The sequence below is a fragment of the Bactrocera oleae genome, chromosome 2 (genome assembly GCF_042242935.1).
Source record: "Bactrocera oleae isolate idBacOlea1 chromosome 2, idBacOlea1, whole genome shotgun sequence".
In the NCBI taxonomy this organism is placed as follows: Eukaryota; Metazoa; Arthropoda; class Insecta; order Diptera; family Tephritidae; genus Bactrocera; species Bactrocera oleae.
In genome coordinates, this window is record NC_091536.1 from 35458589 (window position 1) to 35485051 (window position 26463).

The 26463-nt window shown below is 35.0% G+C and overlaps 1 protein-coding gene across 10 annotated transcripts in view; it reads right to left on the bottom strand.

Annotated features, from left to right (window-relative positions):
- The window catches only part of nAChRalpha4 (nicotinic acetylcholine receptor alpha4), a 946244-nt gene that overhangs the window by 812309 nt on the left and 107472 nt on the right, over positions 1–26463 (bottom strand). For 8 of the 10 annotated variants that reach the window (XR_011397945.1, XR_011397944.1, XM_070112964.1 and 5 more), the window contains exon 2: positions 19504–19721. Coding sequence is in view for 8 of the 10 variants with exons in the window: in XM_070112964.1 (XP_069969065.1) it covers positions 19504–19707 (204 nt within the window). In the remaining 2 variants the exon portion in view is untranslated. Of the gene's footprint in view, positions 1–6740; positions 6982–19503; positions 19736–26463 lie in introns of those variants that run through there. The other 2 variants (XM_070112968.1, XM_070112963.1) reach the window with 2 other exon arrangements.

The window sequence follows — 26463 nt, forward strand, 5'->3', positions numbered from 1 at the left end:
CGTCTTCAGAATAGAAGACGTATGAGAATTCTTCGTGCAAACTCTTTATATAGAGATAGTGAACAGTCACAAAATACTGTAAGTCACGCCAATCGTAGGTTCCGAACAAATTATCGATACAAATCAACATAGAACCAAGTGTGACCCAATCGAACATGAACACAACAAAAATCAAAACAAAAAAACGACAACAGCGAAGGGAAATCACAAGAAGAGGAACAGAACAACAGAGGAGATGAACACAACAATGCTTTTCGTAGAAGCACCAGGGTTCTGCGATCGTCAGTGTCACAACTAACACCAGTGACACCAAAGTGTGCGAATACCCGCCAAGAAAACCTGGTACCGACCGAGTTTACAACCACGATTTCAGCAGCAATCCTGGCAAGACCAATGACGGAACACAGCACTCCAACATCGGCTAAAATAACTTATACCCAATAATGGCTATAGTTGAAACTAACAATCAACCGATGACAACGCCCCAGGCTACCACATCCAAACGACGTGCCACCAGCCCTGCAGAAATACGCACCGTCACACGTCCCCGAAAGGGAGAAGCTGAACAGTGGAAAACAGTGATGCCGAAGAAGCCAAGGAAACTCAACAAGCGTCAAAAATCAACAAAGGCCTCTGGAAAGCCAATAGAAAAGGCCAACGCCAAAAAGACTATCGGAAGCTGTCATTATTAAGCCAACAAAAGGAAACAGCTGCGCAGATGTCCTCAGGGATATCAAAACGAACTTAAAGCTCGAAGAAACAGCAGTCAAAATAAAGGGAATACGAAAAACTAGAGCAGGAGCACTTTTACTGGAGCTAGAAAAGGGCCAGGTGGCAAGCGCGAAATTCTTCGAATCTCCAAAGAGTACATTAAAAAAGATCGCATCAGTAGCCGACCTTAAACCAAAGACCACAGTGGAGATTAGAGACCACGATTCTCTAACGACAAAGGAAGAAGTGATCGAAGCAATAGAGAGCGCTATTGGAGAACCAGTGCCTGACCCGAAAATAAACATATCTCCAACAGAAAAGAGCAGGTCAGAGCATACATTACATTGCCAAGTGCTAAAGCAGATACATTGCTAAGGCAGAGGAGAGCCAAAATTGGATGGATCTACTGCAGACTACGATTAAAGGAGACTATTAAAAGATGTTTCCGTTGCTTCGGACCAGGACACCTGGCCTGGGATTGCAAGAAACCAGACAGAAGAGGGCAAGGTAAATGTATAAAATGCGGCCAACCGGGACATAGGCTTAAGGAGCAACTAGCTTCCAACCTGCTGCATATGCACAGAGGTCAAACTTAGCCAAACGGATCATCTACCTGGACTGAAACGAATGCTCGGTATTTAAGGACTTCGTAGACAAATGAAAGTTCTCCAAGCTAACATGCACAGAAGTAAAACTGCGGACGTACTGCTGACTCAAATGATAACGGAGCGCCATTATGACATTGTCGTTATAAGCGAGAAGTACGAAAGGAAACAGAGTGGAATATACAAAGAAGACGGCAGTGGCACTGCCGCGACCTGGCTTCCCCAGTAGCAAAATAGCCACGCAAGGTAGAGGAATCGGGAACGGTTTCGTCTGGACCAAATGCGACCTCTGCACCATAATAACCTGCTACTTAACCCCTAGCGATAATATTCATGTCTTCCAAGCCAAATTAGACAACAGCTCGTGTTAATTTTAAAGAAAAAGTGATCCAGATAGTCCATCAGCATACCAGCCTCTTTGCATGCTTGACACAGCCGGTGAGCTTGTCGAGAGAATGCTGAAACCGCGGATAGAGGAAGAAATCACGACGGCAGGCGGTTTCAGACCTGGTAAATAAATACTGGGGACTATTGAGAATGTCGTGACGAGCGTAGAAGAAGCGCACAGAGGATGCAGTAAACTCAGACGAGTTGTTTTACTCGCCACCCTTGACGTTCGGAACGCCTTCAACAGCGTTTGATGGGAAAACATGATTGAAGCATTAGAGGAAAATTTTAAAATACCCACATATCTCAGCATAATGGTGAGGAGCTATTCGGAAGACAGAGTTTTGCTGTATAAATCCTCTGAAGGGCCACGACACTTGAAGGTCACGTCAGGAGCTGCGCAGGGATCAATCCTCGGCCCAGACCTCTGGAACGTCAGTTACGACGGCAAATTAAGCCTAATTATCCCCGACGATACCTATCTAGTTGGCTACGCAGACGACATCGCCGCGATAATCACTGCGAGAGACACCGAAGATGCGCGCAGGAAGTTAAACCAGGTGATGATCAGAGCTCAAATGTGGCTTGAAGGTCTCAAACTTGCCACTGAAAAAACCGAGCTGGTACTGCTAACAAAGAAACACATTCCGACTATAATAGACATGAGGACAACAACAGAAACATTAAGGACACAAAAGGTTGTCAACTACCTGGGGGTAAGAATAGACTCCAGGCTTACCTACTGGGCACAAATTCAATACGCTGCGGAAAAAGCGTCCATAATAACTAGTCAATTGAGCAGACTGATGTCTAATATCGGAGGGCCGAGACAGGAAAAACGGAAACTTTTGATGTCGACAACACTAAATGTCTTGCTTTACGGAGCAGAGTTATGGGCAGACACATTGAGGAAAAATAATCGACGCAAATCTCTCGAAAAAGTTTATCGCACTGCTGCTCTAATGGTAGCATCTGCATATCGCACAGTCTCGGGCGAAGCTGTATATGTAATAAGCGGAAACACATCGACTTATTAGAATTTGAACGAAAGAAAATGTGGACGTTGAATAAACAAGCAACAGATACTGCCGCTACAAAAGAGGAAATAAAGACACCTTGGAACAATGGCAAGCTCACTGGGAGCAAGGACGCTACGGCAGTTGGACGGTCAGGCTAATCCGAAACATAAAAGAATGGTCTAACAGGAAACATGGTGAGGTAGATTTTTACACTACTCAGATGCTATCCGGGTATGGATATTTTAGGAAGTATCTATATAAAATGGGAAAAGTCGAAGAGCCATCCTGTATATACACCGACGCGATCGAGGACGACGCTGAACACACATTTTTCAAATGCACACGCTGGCACACGCAGAGAAATGGGCTCCACACTTTGGTCGGCCCCCTGAATGTGGATAACATCATACCCGTCTGATTAAAAAACGGGACCTGGACGCAGGCAATGACATGTTAGTCTTAAGACGAGGAATATTGAACCCACCTGAAGTAAGGCGAAAGCGGTTCCAGGGTGGCGCCGGTTCCCTAGAGGAGAGTTTTTTAGTGACCTGCAAGTGGCACATATCATTGCTTTGACGACACAATGACGATGCGAAAGGCATTTTTCTCAACCTCCCATATGCCTTTTGATGCCTATTTGTTAGCTTAGGTCAACTTTACCAAAACATAAAATTTTTCTAAAAAGAAAATTACAGGATCGTTGTATAAACGCTTATAATCCTCTGATTTTGGAACTCCATAGAGCATATATGGATATCCAATATATACTGGATGCATATGCCTGCTGTTCATATATAATTAAATATATTAATAAGTCAAGTAGAGGAATTTCTAGGCTCTTAAATGAATCTATATCAGAGGTAAACGCTGGAAATTATACTGATAAGCAAAAACTTAAACATATATTGCTGCATTGTGCTCCATCTTTCGGAAGCAATATTTATAAATACCTCTCGACCTGAGGAACGGAAGGAACTTCAGAACCTATTTTAGACCGTTTTGTTCAAAGATCCGATCAGTTAGAGACTCTTTGTTTAGCTAGCATCTAGGTGTAATAATTTTAAGTCTGGTAGTGATCATGAAGAAGAAGAGAGAGAAGACAATAATTTACCAGAAACCGGGGATATCATTCCCCTTAAAGACGGTAGCGGTTTTGTTAAGAAACGTACCAAACCTTGTATTATTTGGTATAGAAGGTTTAACCCAGATTCGGCCAGAGTTGAGTATTTCCGCGAAATGTTAATGCTTTACTATCCATGGTGGAATGAACAGCAAGATCTCATTGAAAACGATAATAAGCAGACTTGCATAACTCATCGTATTCTAATTGAGGAAAATCAAAGAAAATATGGTGTTTTTGAGCAAAGGAAGTTTGAAAATGTTCTAGAAAGTCTTTATAATGAAATAGACTTGGACGAAGGTGCTCAAAATGAACTACCTATCGTGGAAAATGAATTCAGAGTGTTGGCACTTCCAGAAATAAACCCAAATATAAATTTGCTGGACTTGCATGGCGAAGATTCAACAGATAATGGCACTGAATCTGATTGCAATATCAGACTTATTAAACTACCTCCCTTAATTCCAGTTGAGGAATTATTTAATTTAGTTCAAAGTGTAATTATAAAGCAAATAACCTAGTTGACACAGCTGATGCACCAGCTAAAACCAAATTTTATGATTTCATTGGCGGCGGTGCAGGTGTAGGAAAGAGTCGTTTGATATCTGCAATACATCAAGCTTTAACCATCGTTACAATTCTACACCTGGATCCAATCCAAGTTCCTTAAAAGCTCTTCTTTGCGCACCTACGGGTAAAGCAGCATGCGGAATAGGTGGAATAACCCTTCATTCAATATTCTCTTTACATGTTAATCAGTTGAATAGAGAGTTGAGGCCACTTAGCAATGACACAGTTAATTTATTGTATTCCAAACTTATCGATTAAAAATTAATCATAATTGATGAAATATCGATGATAGGTGCTCGTGTGTTTAGCTCTGTTGATGCATCCTGATGAACACAAAAAACCTCCGCCAAATATATGATTACAGTGAATATAAACGCGTGTGATGGCTTGGTTAATGGGGCTGCTGGACAACTTATGCAAATTGATTTCCGTTGTTCTTTTCCAACAATTCTGTGGATTAAATTTTTGGAACCTTCTGTTGGTTTGATAGCACGATCAATGAAGGCTTGTCCTCAAGAGTGTTTTTGGACACCAATTGAAAAAGTTCTAAAATCTTTTTAATATAAAAGAAATGAACAAATTTCAATTGAAAGAAATCAGTTTCCAGTTGTCCAGGCTAAGGGAATAACTATTTATAAAAGTCAGGGTGCCACATATTGTTGTAGTTCATGCTCGACCCAGAATGCCTAGAGCTTCAATATATGTCGCTTGTAGGCGAGCTACTTCTGCAGAAGGTCTATTCATCATAGTTAATTTTATTCCTCCTAACAAATTTTCTGAATCGGATTCTGTATTTAAGGAACTGAGGGAATTGAACACAAATAAAGCTCTGATAAGAAGTTTCAGGACATCAAATTTTATTCCATAATGTTCACAGACTTCATGCTCACATTAATGATATCAAAAGCTACTGTTTGATGCTATCTTCAGATATTTTAAGTTTTGTAGAAACTTGGAGTTATCCTTGCGAAAATTTTGATGTACCAGCCAAGCAACAAAAATAAACGGGGCATTATAATATTTGAAAAGCATAGCATTGCTTGCTCTATAGAACCAAAGGCCTTAAAGAGAATTTATTCAGGCCGCAAAATTTTAGAAACGGTTTTGTTTAAATACTTTGTCAGACGTTTAATTGAAGAACCTCAGGAAGTCCTTATTTCTGAGTTATGCAATCAGAATGCGCTAATTATTGCATTTAATATTTGTTTAATGTCTACAGGGACTACAATAGGAAATCTGCTCCAAGAAAAAAATTTTGTTCCCTGCTTGGTGTAGAATATTCAACTACACCTGCCGATACACAAATTGATTGCGCATTTTCAAACATTGATCTTTCCCATGTTAATGCATTTACTTTTGAGACAGCTTACAGCTATCATGACAGTATTTGTGTCTCTATTTCGAACAAATATAATCGAATTACAATGGTTAGCAATTGTACCAATAGTTTTTAAGACAATTTTAAGAAAAATACGTAAATAATCTAATTAAGAAAATTTTAATTATATGTATAATTTGTTATTATATAAGACATTATTGTTTAAATATATGATAAAAATTAAATAGTATAAGGAGAAAAGAAAAAAAATTGGATATACTTGTACGTATAAGAATCTCTACAAAAATTTATGTTTAATATTGTAAGTATTATAACAAATTAATATAATAATATAATTTTTAAAGTTGTTAATATTTATTATTTTTAAGCTAAACATGTATAATAATATCGATAAGATAAATAAAAAATTTTATTCATTGTCAAAAAACGATTTATTTTCATACTCCACAATACAGTTGTAATTCATTATATTAAAAGACAAGAAGGATTTACAAATTGTTCTTATTTATTTCACTGTGAATGTAAATAACTGAGGCAACAGTTCCTACTTCTTATTATTAAAATATATAAAGAAATCTCAAACGAGTATGCCATTTGACTATGCGAGAGTATAAAATGTTCGGTTACACCCGAACACAGCCTTTCCTTACTTGTTTTTCTAATAGTTCCTTTCAGTAAATCTCGATGGACCGATGATTAATTCACGCGCACTTACCTTAGACATTTTTATCTTCACTAACAAACCGTTTTTTTTTTGTTCTTAAAATGGAGCTCACAACTTTATTTAGAAAAAGATTAGTGTAATTATTTAAATAAAAGAAAGTTGACAAGCGGAGGTTGTGTGTATCGTGCGATGACATTGCGCAAGAAGGCGCACCTTCGGTGTGGTGTGATCTGGTGGTTGATTGTTATGGCATTTTATAGGTTTTCGATTAATGGCTGTTTGTGGAGGTGGCAGGGGCCCGATTACGCCCATCTACAATACCCACCTTCTTATGAAGCCAAGAAACATGTGTACCAAGTTTCATCAAGATATCTCAATTTATACTCATGCTACAGCTTGCACAGACGGGCGGACGTACAGACAGTCACCCTTGATTTCAACTCGTCCCGTCACTCTTATCATTTATAGATGTTTAGTACAATAAATCTGATCTCGATTAGTTTTGGGTGATACAAAAAACCTTTAGGTGAACAAAACTATTATACTCTGTAGCAACATGTTGTTAGCTGTAAACAAAGATAGGGAATGTTTTTAATATTATATATCAGAAATTCACGACAGAAAAAATTAAAGCTGATATTTTTGACATTCCTTAAATCAGGGAACTAATAAGGGACCAACATTTTACTGATTGTTTGACAGATAAGGTGAAATCTGCAAGAATTGAATTTGTTTGGATTGTACAAAATTTCTTATGAAATAAAAAGTCTCTTGACTACATTCCATACATTGAGCAGCTCATGCTGCACTTCCAGAGGCTAGGATGTAACATGAGCATCAAGACACACTTCCTCTTCAGCCATTTAGACCGTTTCCCAGAAAATTTAGGCGACTTAAACGAAAAACAAGGAGAACTCTTTCATCAGGATATTCACACTATGGAAGAGCGATACCAGGGTCGTTGGAATGAAAATATGACGGCTGGTTACTGCTGGAGCATTCAAAACAAGACTGATGCAAGAAAAGCACATACAAGAAATATGTTTTTATTTTAAGTAAGAACAATATATTTCTTAATTCTGAATTTGTAGATTTTTAACTAAAAATGTAATATGTTCATAATTCGAAAATTAGAGTTGCTAGCGTGGCAAAATCGGGTAAGAAATGTCAAAAAACAAAACTACTGTTTCACAGTGTAATGCAAATGTTATATATTTTCTTCACAAAAACACAGTTGGTTAAAACCTGCCATAAAATAAGACAGTACATTCATTTCAAGAAAAAAGTGTGTGAAAAATATCTTATTTTCCATTTTATTTATAAATTTCACTAGTCATTTCGACAGAATATTTTGCGTTTAAGCATTTATCTAAGTTCGTTACCTTTTTATATTCCTGCAATATGATTATACAGAGTATAATTGTTTAGTATACCTAACGGTTGCAGCATCAGCTAAATCTAATGGAGATAGCTATAGGGTTATAAAGGGTTTTCCAATAAGAGTGATATAATTTTCTTTCAAAAACAAACACACTAATTGTTAAGGAAATTCAAATGTTTTTAATTTAATGTGAAGTACAATCGATAGAATTAAATTCTGAATATAATATTCAAATAGCTTCCACGATTTCTTTCTCCGGAACAAATTCGATAAACCAAATTGTCGAGTACCTTTTCCACTAAATCAAGTAGCATGTCATGAATAGTACATTTAATATGGGCTACTTAGGCTTGAAGAGAGAAAAATAACCCCACAAGAAGTATTGTCGGTACTGTCAGAGAATGTTAAAGAATAGAGAAGGAGCAAATGTTAAATGAAAACTTTTTGAGTACTAATTTGTAATTCCACATGAGGGAACATCGAAAAATATAACTTCGTAAAAGAAAAATACACTACACAATATGCGAAATGCTATAAATAGACACAACGAATATTCCTATATGAAAAATCGTTGCGCATACCTATTTAGATTTATGTTTTCAATTACTATGATATGACAAATTTATAATCATGAAAAGCCTTCTGAATTAAAAATCTGTATTATCGGTAAAAACCCCAGAATTCATAATAAAATAAACATTTAATAGGCTAGTTTTCCAACTTATGTATGTGCGTTGAGTGAGTAATTGCTTATTGAACAAAAGATAACAATAAAACAGTGGCTAAGCGGCCGCGTTTCCATTTATATAGTGGCTTAGGTCGTAGGCGTGAAGGAATTAAGCTCAATCCGAATACGAGCATATACGTTCGATTGGTAAATTACATAAATTAAAATTTTATTTAATTTTTTTATTTTATTAATTGGAATTAATTAACATATCTCAATTCAATTACTTAAATAGCATATTTTACTTTCACAGATAATTAAAATATTTCAGGAAAATATATTCATATGTTTAGGTTTATTGAATATTTCCTTATTATGCGTATTTACACAAATGTGATAATCACACATACATTCTTAAATACACGTACGCTGATGCTTGCTTCTTCTTGCCCCGCACAAGCAATGACTTTTGTCTACGCTTTTTGCTTTTTGGGAGTTGAACGATCGCAGGCAAGGAGGGATTGGGGCGCACTGCCACATAATTATTTCAGATGAATTTTTATTAATCGAATTTATTTTAAAAACGATTATAGGTATGAATTTATTTGTATTTATATATATATATAATATATATTAAATTACGAAAATAATTCATAAATGCATCAGTATTTTTCAATACAAATTAAGCAACATATTAATATATTAAGAGCCCTCACTTGACACACCTCTGTGCATGGTGGCAAGCCAACGAAATAACGGCGAGTTCGCGCAGACATTGTGTTGTTGAAAAAAACCAAATGACGACTTTGACCACAAACATACATACTTATATACATATGAGCTCGCATACATATTGACGCCGAATTTTGCGCATCGTCGCGCAATTGACAAAATTTGTTTCAATCTACAATTTTGCGACAATGTCGATCGGCTATGTTGTCTCGTTTGTCCTTTTTGCAGTGGTTTGCTATTGAAAGTTGACTTATGCTCTTTTGAAATATTGCGATTACCGATGCATTTTCATAGCGTCGTATTTAGATAAAATGGGCTAAATCGACAAACTATGAAACAATGATAATAAGTAAACACATAAAAGTACTATATGCAGTGTGCTTAGAATATATAGAAGAAGTTAATGATTTCATATGAATGGCAATTTTATATAAATATTATAATTTAATGCCATATATAGTGCATAATATGCAAAAATATATAGAGGTGTAGTTCGTTGCGTACCCTGATAGGTGTGGTGATATTTTAACTTGCGCGTTTTCGATGTTCCCTCATCGTAATTAACATTTTAGTACAGCTAACATTTGCTCCTTCTCTATTCATTTACGTTCTCTGGTATAAATAAATTTTCAATAGCAAAGAACTGCAAAAAGGACAAACGAGACAACATAGCCGCTCGACATTGTCGCAAAATGGTCGATTGAAACAAATTTTGTCAACTCCGCGACAATTCACACAATTCGGTGTCAATATGTATGCGAGCTCATATGTATGTATGGATGTACATATGTATGTTTGTCTTCAGAGTCGTTGGTTTTTTTCAACAACACAATGTCCGCGCGAACTCGCCATTATTTCGTTGGCTTGCCACCATACACAAAGGCGTTTCAACTGAGTATATTATTATGTTGCTTAATTTGAATTGAAAAATACTGATGCGTAAATGATTTTTATTTATTTTCGTAATATAATAATAATATACGTAAAAATATAAATACACCTAAATTTATACTTATAATCGTTTTTAAAATAAATTCGATCGTTCAGCTTGCTTCTCAAAAAAGCAAAAAGTGTAGACAAAAGTCATTGCTTGTGCGGGGCAAGAAGAAGCAAGCATCAGCGTACGTGTATTTAAGAATGTTGTGTGATTATCACATTTGTGTAAATACGCATAATAAGGGAATATGCAATAAACCCAAACATATGAACATATTTTCCTGATATGTTTAAATTATATTAGGAAGTAAAATATGCTATTTAAGTAATTGAATTGAGATATGCTAATTAATTCCAATTAATAAAATAAAATTCAATTTATATGAGTTTTAGGATTCGAACGTATAGGCTCGTATTCGGATTGTGCTTAACCCCTTCCCGCTTACGACCTCAGCCACCACAAAAGTGGAAACGCGGCCGCTTAGCCACCGTTTCATTGTTATCCTTTGCTCAATGAGCAATAGCTCACGCAACGCACATACATAAGTAGGAAAAACAGCCTATTAAATGTTTTTTTATTATGAATTCTGGGGTTTTTACTGGTAATACAGATTTTTAATTCAGAAGGTTTTTTATAATTATAAATTTTGTCATATCATTGAAATTGAAAACATAAATCTAAATAGATATGCGCAACGATTTTTCATTTCTAATATTCGTTGTCTATTTATAGCATTTCGCATATTGTGTGGTGTATTTTTCTTTTTCGAAGTTATATTTTTCGATGTTCCCTCATCTGGAATTACAAATTAGTACTCAAAAAGATTTCATTTACCATTTGCTCCTTCTCTATTCATTTACGTTCTCTGGTAATAGTGTCAGAGCAGAGAACTTAAATCAACGAGAAGGTGCAAAGTGAATTTTGTATGATGCTCGATTGGTTGGCTGAAAATTTGAGATCAAGAAGTTCACCATTTTCTGTAATATTTGCAGTTATTTAACAGAAATGAGAATTTATAACAGCGTTCTCTGACAAATTACGTATCTCCCAACATAAAAAGAAAAATGAAATGAAATAATTGAGAAAACAAAAAATACAAATGCCACTTCACATATGCATGATTATTTTTTGCCACATAAACGATTTTTATGATGAAAAATTGATAAAATATGATTTACTCAGTTCGTGGTGAGCGCTCGTCAAAGATGGACACCAACAAAGAGAAAATTCGTTATATTTTAAAATTTTTCTTCGATCAAAGCGCAAAAGCAGCCAAAGCGGCTGAAAACATTAATTTAGTTTATGGGCCTCATACTGTAAACGAACGTGTAGCACAAAAGTGATTTGCTAGGTTCCGTTCCGATAATTTCGATGTCGAAGATGCACCACGCGTCGGGAGGCCTGTCGTCGAAAATTGCGATAAAATCATGAAAATAGTGGAAACAGACCGTCACGTGAGCACTTATTTAATTGCTGAGGAACTAAAGATAAGCCAGAAAACCGTTTGGAACCATTTGCATAACCTTGGATTCAAAAAGGAGCTCGATGTTTGGGTGTCACACGAACTAACGCAAAAAACATGATGGACCGAATTTCCATCTGCAAATCACTGCAGAATCGCAACAAAATCAACCCGTTTCTGAAGCGGATTGTGACTGACGATGAAAAGTGGGCCATTTATGACAACATCGAGCGCAAACGGTCGTGGTCAAAGCTCGGGGAAGTGGCCCAGATGGTGGCCAAGACCTGATGGACGGCCAGGAAGGTTTTGCTGTGTGTTTGGCGGGATGGGCAAGGAATCATCCTCTGCGAGCTGCTCCCCTATGGCCAAACGCTCAGTTCGGCCCTCTACTGCCAACAACTGGACCGCTTAAAGGCAGCACTCATCCAGAAGAGGCCATCTTTGATCAACAGAGGCCGAATTGTGTTCCATCAGGACAACGCCAGGCCACACACGTCTTTGGTGACTCGCCAGAAGCTCCCGGAGCTCGGATGGGAGGTTCTAGTGCACCCACCTTATAGTCCGGACCTGGCACCAAGTAATAACCATCTTTTCCTGTCCATGCCAAACGCGCTTAATGGTGAGAAGTTGGCCTCAAGAGAGGCCTGTGAAAATTGGCTCTCCGAGTTTTTTGGCAATATGGACGCAGTCTTCTACGAGAGGGGTAAAATGAAGTTGGCATCTCGTTGGCAACAAGTTTACGAAAAAAACGGCGCATATTTGACTTAAATCGGAAAAATGTACACAAAGTTATCATCTTTTGAAAAATCAATAAAAAACCGAACGAACTTTTTACTTTACCTAATATTATATAATATAACATATTGATGTACATATGTACATACATAAATTATTAACTCTGTAACAATTGAAAATAGAAAATTATTAAAAAGTAAAATATATTTTTTTTGCACAATCTTTCGCATTTTATCATGCTTCATTTGTGCAAAAAAAAATCATATATTATAAATTTTTATCATAAAAATCGTTTATATGACCAAAAAAAATCATGCATATGTGAAGTGGAATTTGTATTTTTTGTTCAAAGAATTTAATTTTTCTATTTATGTTGTGAGATACGTATTTTGTCAGAGAACGCTGTTATAATAATTCTGTTAAATAATTATCATTTAAGTTCTCTGAAAAAACTAGACTCGAGTTGCTGGACTCTTTTTGCCCGTGAATGCACAGAGCGACACCAAAATAGAATTTGAAAAATATGAGGATCAAAAGAGTCCCAATGTAAAAGCCGTCTAAATTCTCTGATTCGAGTACAGAGAGTATTGTTCTGTTATTTAACAGAAATGAGAATATATTATGTAACAACGTTTTCTTACAAAATACGTAATTACCAACACAAACAGAAAAATGAAATACTTTAAACAAAAAATACAAATGCCACTTCACATATGCGGGATTATTTTTATACTCTCGCAACCTGTTGCTGCAGAGTATAATAGTTTTGTTCACCTAACGGTTGTTTGTATCACCTAAAACTAATCGAGTTAGATATAGGGTTATATAATAATAAATGATCTGGACGAAGAGACGAGTTAAAATCCGGGTGACTGTCTCTCCGTCCGTCCGTCCGTCCGTGCAAACTCTAACTTGAGTAAAAATTGAGATATGTTTATGAAACTTGGTAGATATGTTTCTTGGTACCGGTTGGTATTGCAGATGGGCGTAATCGGAATAATGCCACGCCTACAAAACGCCATTATTCAAAAACAAATAAATTGCCATAACTAAGCTCCACAACAAGATGCAACACTCTTATTTGGTGTACACGATCACATTAAGGAGGGGCATCTGCAGTTAAATTTTTTATTTTTAAAGTGGGCGTGGTCCCGCCCCTAATAGGTTTAATGTGCATATCTCTTAAACTGCTAATGCTATAATAACAAAATTCACTGGAGGCAAATGTTTTTAGAACCTTTATTGACGGTGTGAAAATGGGTGACAACCTTGCCCACTCTCCATATAACGGTACTGTTAAAAAATACTAACAGCGCGATAAACAAAGCGCTAAATCCGCCAGAGACAATAAATTTTATCTCTGGGATGGTATAGGATGACTTTATAGGAACCACGTTCAAAATTAGTCAGTGAGCGTGGCACCGCCCACTCTTAGGTGAAAACCTATATCTTAAGATCTGCTTAACCGATTTCAACTAAATTCGGCGCATAACGTTATGTTTATATTTCTATGTTATAATGCGAAAATTTTCAATTCCATCTGATTCTTTCACTTTCCACTATGCATATCAAGCGACAATGATTATATTATGATAAAACTTTGCGTTTAAAGTATGCCACCTTTTGGCCAAAAATTGTCTCAATCGAACCAAAACTGTTCAAGCCCCTAGGTACTGAATATGTGGACCACAGTGCCTATAGTTGACCTTCTACCAAAAATATCGGTCAATCCACAAAGAAATCTCAGACGCGTATACCATTTGACTTTGCGAGAGTATAAAATGTTCGGTTACATCCGAACTTAGCCCTTCCTTACTTGTTTGTCATTTAAACGATTTTTATGAATATGATTTTATGGCACAAATGCGGCATGATAATATGCGAAAGGTTAAGCAAAAAAGAATTTATTTTACTTTTTTAATAATTTTCTAATTTCAATTGTTACACAATTAATAATTTTTGAATGTACATATGTACATCAATATGTTATATTATATAATATAACAATGTATTATCACTTATCAATAAATACGTGTGCGCGCACTACTCTATATGTAAGTATGTATGTGGCAATATGCGTATGACCTTGCAAAATAAGTAATGCATACACAAATCTATATACAGATAAGCGTACAAATGTAAGTATGTCAGTAAATAAGAAAAATACAAACATTATTATACAAAAACAACAATTGTCTCAAATAGAATTAGCAGCGTCAGAAATCAATATGGCAGCCAAATTGACAAATCCTAAATTTGTAGTAAATCACACAACAACAACATTGTCATTCATGAACGCTGGCGCACATGCAATAAGCTAAGTCGTTTCATTCATCTCCCCGAGCATGCGTTTGCCTACAAGCGTCTATTCGCGACGATAGCAAAAGCTAGAAATCATAAATTGAACACCTTTTATTTGTTCCCTGTAGAAGGGAAAAGTGACAACCCTGCAAGCCCACAAAACACAGAAAAAAGTGACAAAAGTGGCAACAAAGCTTTTGTCAATTTAAAATATTTTACAATTCTAAAATATTTTTCCGTGACTGGAAAAAATCTGCGTCAATATGTATGCATGCTCATATATAAACATACATATTTACAGTGATTTGTGTGCAAAGCTGTTAAAGCGGCAAAGGAAGCGATGGCAATCGGCGAGCTTTCGTTTATTTTTCGGCACATCTCGGATTTTCTACCAACAACACGCTTCGTCGTCGCGTCAGTCCTTCGACAGATTGACTCTTTGAGATAAAAGTAAAAAACGTGAGCTTCGATCATTGGTTGACCGTGTCAACGGAGATTTCACATGAAGTAATGAGTGTTCATATCTACATACATATGTTGTTTGTAGACAAATTTACATATATTTTTCATATTTCTTTACATGTACACATGATATGAAAATGCCGACGACAAAACACAATTCTGTACTTTATTACTAATATCTTTACTTTATTACTAATAATTAAAAAGTATTTTGATATATTTCTCATAATAAAGTTAAAATTTCAATAATAATAAATAATAGTTCAATAAAAGGGAATATATTTCAAATGGCATATCAATATTCCCAGTTTGGCATACATAGTATATTCTCTTCAATATTCGCTGGTTGATCATGTTTAGAGAGCGTATGTGTACAGATTCACCGCTGTTATAAAAGCGAGAAATGTTATTTGTTTCTCCTGCGTGTGAGGTGAACTCCCCGATAAAATTTTACAAATGTTTGCTGTGGAACCTGCACCTTCTCATTGTTCGAATGCCCTTCTAATTTCTAGTGTGCCATGTTTTGCATGAAACCCGAATTGGTGCGTTGAAATTGTATTATTTTCATGGAGAAAAGGAGATCTCTTTGATAATAAAACTTTCTCAAATATTTTGGAAAGACAGGGTAGCCTCCTATTGATCCTTGATTTATAAGCAGAGATGATCTTGGACTTTTTCTATGAATTTTGATTATATCCGAAACGGAAAATTTAATTAAAAAGCAAGGGGAGCATTACTACAGCAACATTTGGTAACTCCATTAGCATTTTTGCAGTCATTTTATCGTGTCCTGATTACTTTTTTGGATTTATCTCTTTTATTATATTTTTAATTTCAAAAGTTGAATAATTCTGCTGAAAAAATAATAACAAAATTGGTCGAGAAGGATTAGAATGAAAGCGATTTGGAAGTATAGTGCTTTGATCGCTGTAGGAACACTTAAAAAAAATGTGGCTGTAGTAGCCAAACGAATTTACCAAATAAAATACGGGTTGTGCATTCCTTGTCTTTTGGATTTACCTAAGATGTGATATCAGTTAGCTATGTTTCAGTGGATCAGAAATGTGCAGTTTATTCGTGTAGTCGCTGAAAAATTAAGAAACACTAAATTTTTAAAAGCAATTGTCGAAAGTTTAAACGAAATGAATTTGAAAACACGATTGTATAACACCTTTATACCTACATGACGAGAGATTCGTGTGGCGATCTCTGGTATAATTAAAATTGATACCAGATGAGCTAAATTCATCCTAAATTGAAAAATTAGCCAGAGAATAGTGGAAAAATTTGGTATTCTAGCAATTATAAAAAATAAATTTAAAAAAATGATTATGTTTGCTCCTCCTGCAAAGCAACCGATTTGTCTCAGATGTGCTAAAAAATCTTCGAATTTTATGTTAAGAATTAAAATTCAATTGAATAAAATTCCTTTGATGCGGATACGCAGGGTGCCGGTGTATGAAACGTTTTAAGGGCTCTCTCGTCTCTCTCTAATAACGTCGTAGCCTTAAGACTAAAATCGGTTCAATACTACCCCTAGCCCCTATATACCTAATATACGAATTTTTAACTTTCGATTGAATTTATGGTTTAGCGTATATCAATGTGTAAGATGAAATATATTTATATTGTAAATATTTATATTGTAATGAAATAAACATAGTTTAAAAAACTAAAAATCACGGTTTCAGATCACAAGGCCTGGTATACTAAAAACTTGGTTCCTCTAAATTTATTTCATGGGCAGTTGTGAAAAACACATGAAAACTTGATGCCATTATGTTACCCCTGAGCAAGTTGGCTTTTTTTTGTACGCAACAAGTGGAATCGGTAAGACTTTTCTAAAATCGTTGATATTTGCCAAGATTCTGCTAACAGCAAGACGAATTGTCAGTTGCATAGATGATCGAACCAGAGAACGTAGAAGAACGAGAGGGTGCAAATTGATTTTTGTATGATGCTCGATTGGACGGCTAACAGAGCTTGAGATCAAGAAGTGCATTATTTTTTGTCATATAAACGATTTTTATGATAAAATATGATTTTTTTTGCACAAATGAGGCATGATAAAATGCGAAGAAAAAATATATATGTTACTTTTTAATAATTTTCTAATTTCAATTGTTACACAACTAATAATTTTTATATGTACATATATATGTTATATTATATTATATAATAATATATTATCACTTATCAATAAATACATGTGCGCGCACTGCTCTATATGTAAGTATGTATGTACAAATATGCATATGACCTTGCAAAATAAGTAATGCATACACAAATCTACATTAATTTAAGCCTACAAATGTAAGTACGTCAGCCAATAGGAAAAATACAAACATTGTTGTACAAAAACAACAATTGTCTCAAATAGCATGCGCACAATCCTAATTTTGTAGTAAATCACACACCAACAACATTGTCATTCATGAACGCTGGCGCACATGCAATAAGCTAAGTCGTTTCATTAATCTCCCCGAGCATGCGTTTGCCTACAAGCGTCTATTCGCGACGCTGGCAAAAGCTAGAAATCATAAATTGAACAACTTTTTTATGTTCCCTGTAGAAGGGAAAAGTGACAATCCTGCAAGCCCACAAAGCACAGCTTTTGTCAATTTAAAATATTTTACAATTCTAAAATATTTTTACGTGACTGGCAAAAATCTGCGTCAATATGTATGCATGCTTATAATAAACATACATATTTACAATGATTTGTTGGCAAAAATGTTAGAGCGGCAAGGGAAGCGGTGTTATTCGGGGAGCGTTCGTTATTTTTCGGCACATCTCGGTTTTCTACCAACAACACAATGTTATGACGCTTTGTCGTCGCGTCAGTCCTTCGACAGATTGACTCTTTGACATACCTAAATGCAAAAAACGTGAGCTTCGATCGTTGGTTGGCCGTGTCAACGGAGATTTCACATGAAGTAATGAGTTTTCATATCTACATACATATGTTGTTTGTAGACAATTTTACATATATTTTTCTTTCATATTTCTTTACATGTACATATCATATGTAAATGCCGACGGCAAAACACAATTTTGTTCTTTTTTGACTCTATACTTGACACCATTTACATGAATTATTTTATGAAATATATCAAAATACTTTATTAGTAATAATTTTAAAGTATTTTGATATATTTCTCATAATAAATTTAAAGTGAATTAACATAAAATAATTTAAAAAATAATAAATAATAGTTCAATAAAATGTTTCAAATGGCATATCAATATTCCTAGTTTGGCATACATAGTATATTCTCTTCAATATTCGCTGGTTGATCATGTTTAGAGAGCGTATGTGTACAGATTCACCGCTGTTATAAAAGCGATAACCTCCTGCGTGTGAGGTGAACTCCTTGATAAAATTTTACAAATGTTCGCTGTCGAACCTGCACCTTCTCGTTCTTCTAAGTTCTCTGAAGTCAGTACTCACATACACGGCAGGAAGCCGTAAATCCAAACATAGTGAAATTTGTTGTGCTTACTGAAATTAGCGAATAGTGCAGTGTGCATAGTGAAACAGACACAGTCTGGGCTGCCCTGGCAACACCACAATAAAGATGTAAATAATACGAATATCCGTTGTACTCGGCGACGCCGTCGGAAAATCGTCGCAGCTAGTGTGTATTCCGCGCTCAAAAATATCACAATAAATGACGAAACTTAACACAAACAGTCTTAATATTGCCAACGCAGACATTTTCCAAATTTTTTTTTTTGAAAATTCATAAGTTTTTTACTGAAAATAATCTTTTTTTGATATTGTGTAGCCGTTTTTGCCGCCGCGGCCGGCGATAAAATTAGAAGTTACTATCTCAAAAATCGTCATGGTGGTCGAAATTCGCCGCCGTCGCGTAATGTGTTCGTCTTCATATACAATCGTGTGTTCTAATCACCGTCGACGTCGCCGACTACGACGAATATTCGTCGTTGCCCGTATTGTCTTTAAGCTATAACTTTTCTTTTACACATACGTTTTTTTATAAAATCGCGATGCCTTGAATTTAATTTACTAAATAATAAGCACAAAAATAATTAAGAACCATTATATTTTTTTTATTTATTTATTAACAATGAGCCAAGCATATCACAATTGAATTTAAATTCTTTAACAATAATTTGGGTTATTTTGTTCAAAATCTTCAATTAAACTCAAATTCTATTAACATTGTTAATAAATTGTATTTTCCATTGGTCGAATTTCGATCACTGACGACCCTAGTATAATTTAATGTACTATACCTTAGCCATAGCAAAATAGCCGGGTCTTCTAGTATACAAATAAATATAACATTTCAAGTACCCAATGCGTTAAAAAGGGTGTGAGCCATAAATTATCTAAATACACTATAACATATCATAATCAAAAATTCCTGTTTTCCTTAATACTTACCACGTCAATGAGTTGTGACAACTTTAACTTTATGCATACTTTAAGAACATCTGTAGTATTTACCACAGGTCGAACTAGTTTATTGTAGTTACTTAGTAAATCATCATACAGTCTTTTTGCATCTGGGTTCCCAGCAACTGCGCTATGAACCATTAAAGTTGATAAGAGCCATAATTTAACTTGTTCTCCTCCTTGGAACCGCATTGCATTGAACAAATCTAAATAAAAGAAACTTATATTAACAGTAAGTTGAAGAAGATCGTAGAGGTTAATTTGACTATTTATAAAAATATTTGTATAACTTATTTCGTCAGATAGAAAGAACGCAGGTAAAGTGTTATCTTAAGCATTAATGTGACTAAACTTAAAAAACCTACAGTCCAAACACGAACTTGATTTAATTACAAATTTGGTCTGTCACCTTCTCGCGGGTGGATTTGGTTGGGGGTTTTTTGAGACACCCAGAAAGCGTTGGAAAGGCTTACTCTGGCTAAGCTGCTTCAATTTCTTCAGCGAGGGGGCTCATTTAAACCTTGTGGGGCACTACGGTACATATACATCTAAATACATAATTGTTTTTATTGCTCAAAAAGTTGATATCGGACTCTAAAGACTCTAAAATCATTGCAATCTTTGGTTACATTCAAAATTTAACTGTATCCTTACAGTAATATTATCAGTAAACTATGTACGATTTTTTTTTTAAACACATTTTTTTATAATGGATTAAGTATCTACTTTTTCAGTTAAAAATTTAGCCTTTTTAAAGTGAAACTTATTATTAATCGTCCAATTGTCGCTATTCGCATTACCGTTCTCAAAGTTCACATGCATACATACATATATACTTGTATGTGAGTACATTTGAATGTACGCATCACCATAGAAGCAGTTGACTAAAAGTTGTTTGAATGTATTTGCTTTGTTGGTGATACGCTGCCGGTTATAAATGGAAATGTTTTTGTAATATTTCATTACGAATATTATTTTTGTCGAAAAAAAATAATATCGTCACCTAAAATGCAAAATATAGTTTATAAGAGCTGTCAAAAACTATATGTGTAAAATAGAAACTACACATATATTGGATTCCATTCAAATTTAGTATCATAATAATTAGTTTGAAATTCTTATATTGGGTTAGTGGGGGCTACGGGTAGTATTACCCCATTTTACTCAATTTTCGCATTACCACACATCAGTAGATTAGTAATATTATATTACTCGAAGATTTACCAATATATGTGGTATAAAGTTAACCCGATATTTTATTAACCTTATTAGACGTATTCACCTGATTTTATTCATTTTCGGCACAAGGTTACTCTATTATTATGCAGAGGGTATCTCTGAATTCCATTATGATATCATATATTCTACTGTTACCCGAAAAAGATGTTCCTTGACACTAGTAGTGAGGTGTAAATTGAATTTTGTATGATGCTCGATTGGACGGCTAACAGAGTTGAAAAATTCCGATCAGGGAGTTCCCCATTTTCTAAAGTATTTGCTGTTATTTAACAGAAATAAGAATTTATAACAACGTTCTCTGACAAAATATGTATCTACCAACACAAACAGAAAAATTAACTACTTTAAACAAAAAATACAAATGCCATTACACATATGCGTGATTATTTTTTGTCATATAAACGATTTTTTTGATGAAAAATATGATTTTTTTACACAAATGCGGCATGATAAAATGCGAAAGATTATGCAAAAAAGGATTTATTTTACTTTTTTAATAATTTTCTAATTTCAATTGTTACACAATTAATAATTTGTGTATTTACATATGTACATCAATATGTGATATTATATAACATAATAATGTATTATCACTTATCAATAAACACGTGTGCGCGCACTACTCTATGTGTAAGTATGTATGTAGCAATAATACGCATATCTGCACCTTGCAAAATAAGTAATTCATACACAAATCTCTATATAGATAAGCGTAAAAATCTAAGTATGTCAGCCAGTAAGAAAAATACAAACATTGTTATACAAAAACAACAATTGTCTCAAATAGAGTTAGCAGAATTACGATGATTTGTTTGCAAAGCTGTTAGAGCAAAGAACTTAAATGAACGAGAAGGTGTTTTAAGTTCTCTGGTTAGAGCGGCAAGGGAAGCGGTGACAATCGGCGAGCGTTCGTTTATTTTTCGGCACATCTCGAATTTTCTACCAACAACACAATGTTGTGACGCTTTGTCGTTGCGTCAGTCCTTCGACAGAATGACTCTTTAAGATAAAAGCAAAAAACGTGAGCTTCGATCATTGGTTAACCGTGTGAACGGAGATTTCACATGAAGTAATGAGTGTTCATATCTACATACATAAGTTGTTTGTAGACAAATTTACAAATATTTTTCTTTCATATTCAAATGCCGACGGCAAAACACAATTTTGTTCTTTTTTGACTTTATAATGGTGTCAAGTACATGAATTATTTTAAGAAATATATCAAAATACTTTATTAGTAATAATTTAAAAGTATTTTGATATATTTATCATAAAAAAGTAAAAGGGAATTAACATAAAATAATAATAATAATAATATAAAACAAGTAAGGAAGGGCTAAGTTCGGATGTAACCGAGCATTTTATACTCTCGCAAAGTCAAATAGTATACTCGTTTGAGATTTCTTTGTGGATTGACTGATATTTTCGGTAGAAGGTCAACTATAGGCACTGGGGTTCACATATTTCGTACTTAGGGGCTTAAATAGTTTTGGTTCGATTTAGACAATTTTTGGCCACATGGTGGCATACTTTAATCGCATTATTCACGCAAAGTTTTATCCCGATACGTCATTGTTGCCTGATTTGCATAGTGGAAAGTGAAGGAATCAGATGGAATTTAAAATGGTGTTATATGGGAAGTAGGCGTGGTTGTAGTCCGGTTTCGCCCATTTTCGCACTATGACATAGAAACATAAAAAGAACGTCATGCACCGAATTTGGTTGAAATCGGTTAAGCAGATCTCAAGATATGGGTTTTCACCTAAAAGTGGGCTGTGCCACGCCCACTGTCTAATTTTGAACGCGGTTCCTATAAAGTCATCTCATACCATCTCAGAGATAAAATTTAATGTCTCTGGCGTGTTTAGTGCTTGATTTATCGCGCTTTTAGTAGTTTTTAACAGTACCGTTATATGGGGAGTGGGCGGAGTTGCCACCCGGATTCAACTATTTTAACACCGTCAATAGAAGTGCTAAAAACATTTGCTTCTAGTGAATTTTGTTATTATAGCATTAGCGGTTTAGGAGATATGCACATTAAACCTATTAGAGGCGGGACCACGCCCACTTTAAAAAAAAAAAGGTTTTAACTGCAGATGCCCCTCCCTAATGTGATCCTGTGTACCAAATAACAGTCTTGTATCTTATTGCGGAGCTTAGTTATGGCAATTTATTTGTTTTTGATTAATGGCGTTTTGTGGGCGTGGCAGTGGTCCGATTACGTCCATCTGCAATACCAACCGTCTCACGGTACCAAGAAACATGTCTACCAAGTTTCATAAAGATATCTAAATCTTTACTCAAGTTAGAGCTTGCACAGACGGACGGACGGGCAGACAGTCACCCGGATTTCAACTCGTCTCTTCATCCTGATCATTTATATATATATAGCCCTATATCTAACTCGATTAGTTTTAGGTGATACAAACAACCGTTAGGTGAACAAAACTATTATACTCTGTAGCAACAGGTTGCGAGAGTATAAAAATAATAAATAATAGTTCAATAAAAGATTTCAAATGGCATATCAATATTCCCAGTTTTGCATACATATTATATTGTCTTCAACAATCGCCGTTTGGTTATGTTAAGAGAGCGTATGTGTACAGATTCACCGCTGTTATAAAAGCGAGAAATGTTATTTTTTCTCCTGCGTGTGAGGTGAACTCCTTGATAAAATTTTACAAAAATTCGTTGTCGAACCTTCGCGTTCTTCTAAGTTCTCTGGTTCAATTGCGGACCAGCGTGTGAATTGTCAAAACCTAACAAAATACAATGAGTGTGTTTTAGCACAGAGCTGAGTATTGAATGTAAATTATGCTCAGAAGTTTGTATTGTCATTACAGCCGAATGTTAGCCTTTTATATTCCATCATATTCATTGATATGAATTTCATTATGCGCATTTTTATGAATGCATGCAAAACTGAAAAGATTCTTAAATTATGTAATTTTCAAAATAATATTTATATTCAGTTTGGGTATTTAATATTATTATATAGTTTTTACATAATATACATTCCTAATAAATATTTGATATTATAATTGTTAATAATAATGATTAAATTTATTAAAATGTGTACATACATATTTTATCATATTAATCTTATAAAGTTATATGTACTTACATATGTATATCTGAACATGTGCATTTAAATGTACGCATTCAGAAATTAAAATCATAATTTTATCACTTATCAAGACACTGTATGTGCGCGCACTGATTTATATTTCAACATATATATGTATGTACATATAACATTGCCGAACAAATAATGCATACACAAACCAACCTACATACATATGAATATCCGTACACATGTAAATTTGTCACCCGCAACAACTACAAAAATTGTTCTACAAAAACAACAATCGTCACAAGTCAATATGTCAGCCAAATAGCCCAAGCCCAAATTTATAGTAAATCACACAACAACAACATTTTCATTTACGAACGCAAGCGTACTTTCAACAATCAACGTCGGTTCATTCATAAAAACAGATACCCCACATCTCCCCGAGCATGCTTTTGCCAATAAGCGTCTTTTCGCGACGACAGCAAAAGTTAATAAGTAAGGAAAGGCTAAGTTCGGATGTAACCGAACATTTTATACTCTCGCAAAGTCAAATGGTATACTCGTTTTTTTTTTATAGGCACTGGTGTCCACATATTCAGAACCTAGGGGCTTGAGCAGTTTTGGTTCAATTTAGATAATTTTTGGTCACAAGGTGGCATACTTTATTGTTGCTTGATTTGCATACTGGAAAGTGAACAAATCAGATGGAATTTAAAATGATGTTATATGGGAATTAGGCGTGGTTGTAATCCGGTTTCGCCCATTTTCGTACTATAACATAGAAATATGAAAAGAATATTATGTACCGAAAATAGTTTTGAACGTGGTTCCTATAAAATTATCTTATACCATCCCATATATAAAATTTAATGTCTCTGGCTTGTTTAGTGCTTGATTTATCGCGCTTTTAGTAGTTTTTAACAGTACCTTTATATGGGGAGTGGGCGGGTTGTCACGTGATTTTACCAATTTTCACACCGTCTATAGAGGTGCTAAAAACATTTGTTCCCAGTAAATTTTGTTATTATAGCTTTAGTGGTATAGGAGACATGCACATTAAACTTATTAGGGAACGGGGCCACGGCCACTTAAAAAAAATTTTAACTGCAGATGCCCCTCCTAATGTGATATTGTGTACCAAATAAGAGTCTTGTATCTTGTTGTGGAGTTTTGTTATGACAATTTATTTGTTTTTGATCAATGGCGTTTTGTGGGCGTGGCAGTGGTCCGATTACGCCCATCTGCAACACCAACCGTCTTACGGTACCAAGAAACATGTGTACCAAGTTTCTTAAAAATATCTCAATTTTTACTCAAGTTAAAGCTTGCACAGACGGACGGACGGACGGGCAGACAGCCACCCGGATTTCAACTCGTCTCTTCATCCTGATCATTTATACATATATAACCTTATACCTAACTCGATAAGTTTTAGGTGATACAAACAACCGTTAGGTGAACAAAGCTATTATACTCTGTAGCAACAAGATGCGAGAGTTTAAAAATCATAAATTGCACAACTTTCGGATGTTCGTTCTAGAAGGGAAAAGTTGCAACCCCGCAAATATGAGTATTAAAGTATTTTAGAATAAAAGCGACAACATACTTGTAGTATATTTGTCGGTTTACAATTCAAGAAACTTTTTAAAGAAAATATTCATTATTCCTCTGATTTATGTATACAGTAAACCAAGGTTAAGTACCACTCCTCCAATCCCTCTTATCTGCCTTTGTCTTGCTGCATCTCACTTTTTTTGTTAAATATTAGGTAAAAAGTTCGTTCGGCTTTTTTTTATTGATTTTTCAAAAATTGGTAATTTTGTGTACATTTGTCCGATGTAAGTCAAATATGCGCCGTTTTGTTCGTAAGCTTGTTGCCAATGAGATGCGAACTTCATTATACCCCTATCGTAGAAGGCTGCGTCCCTATTAAAAATCTCGGATAGACAATTTTCACAGGTCTCTCTTGAGGCCAACTTCTCACCATTAAGCGCGTTCGCCATGGACAGGAAAAGATATTAATCACTTGGTGCCAGGTCCGGACTATAAGGTGGGTGCATTAGGACCTCCCATTCGAGCTTCCGGAGTTTCTGGCGCGTCACCAAAGACGTGTGTGGCCTGGCGTTGTTCTGATGAAACAAAATTCGGCCTCTATTAATCAAAAATGGCCTCTTCTGGATGAGTGCTGGTTATGTTATGGCGTTATGTCAAGCAAGAGGTGTACAAAATCAAACCCAGAAATCTGACTGAACTGAAACAGTCCATTAAATAGATATTTCAGGCAATCCCGACTTAAACCCTTCAGCCCGTGGCTGAGCATGGTGGAATAATTAATTGTATAAAATAAAATAAAATTTTCAATACAATAAAAAAAATGATTACAAATAAACTTATTACGGTATAGTTTTGTAGCACTTTTTGTGAGCCACCCTGTATATGCAGCATAACTTTAAAATTATATGCAAAGTCGTTTGCGCATTGTAAATATACGAATCTGTAAGCGTACATTTCTTAATATTGAAATTAGCTTTACTTTTCTCAATTAACACTGAAAATGCTCAATTCTGCTATTTCTCAGTCTCTTGATTTTAATTGTGGCCAATAATTTTCTGTGGTGAAACACAATCATCGTT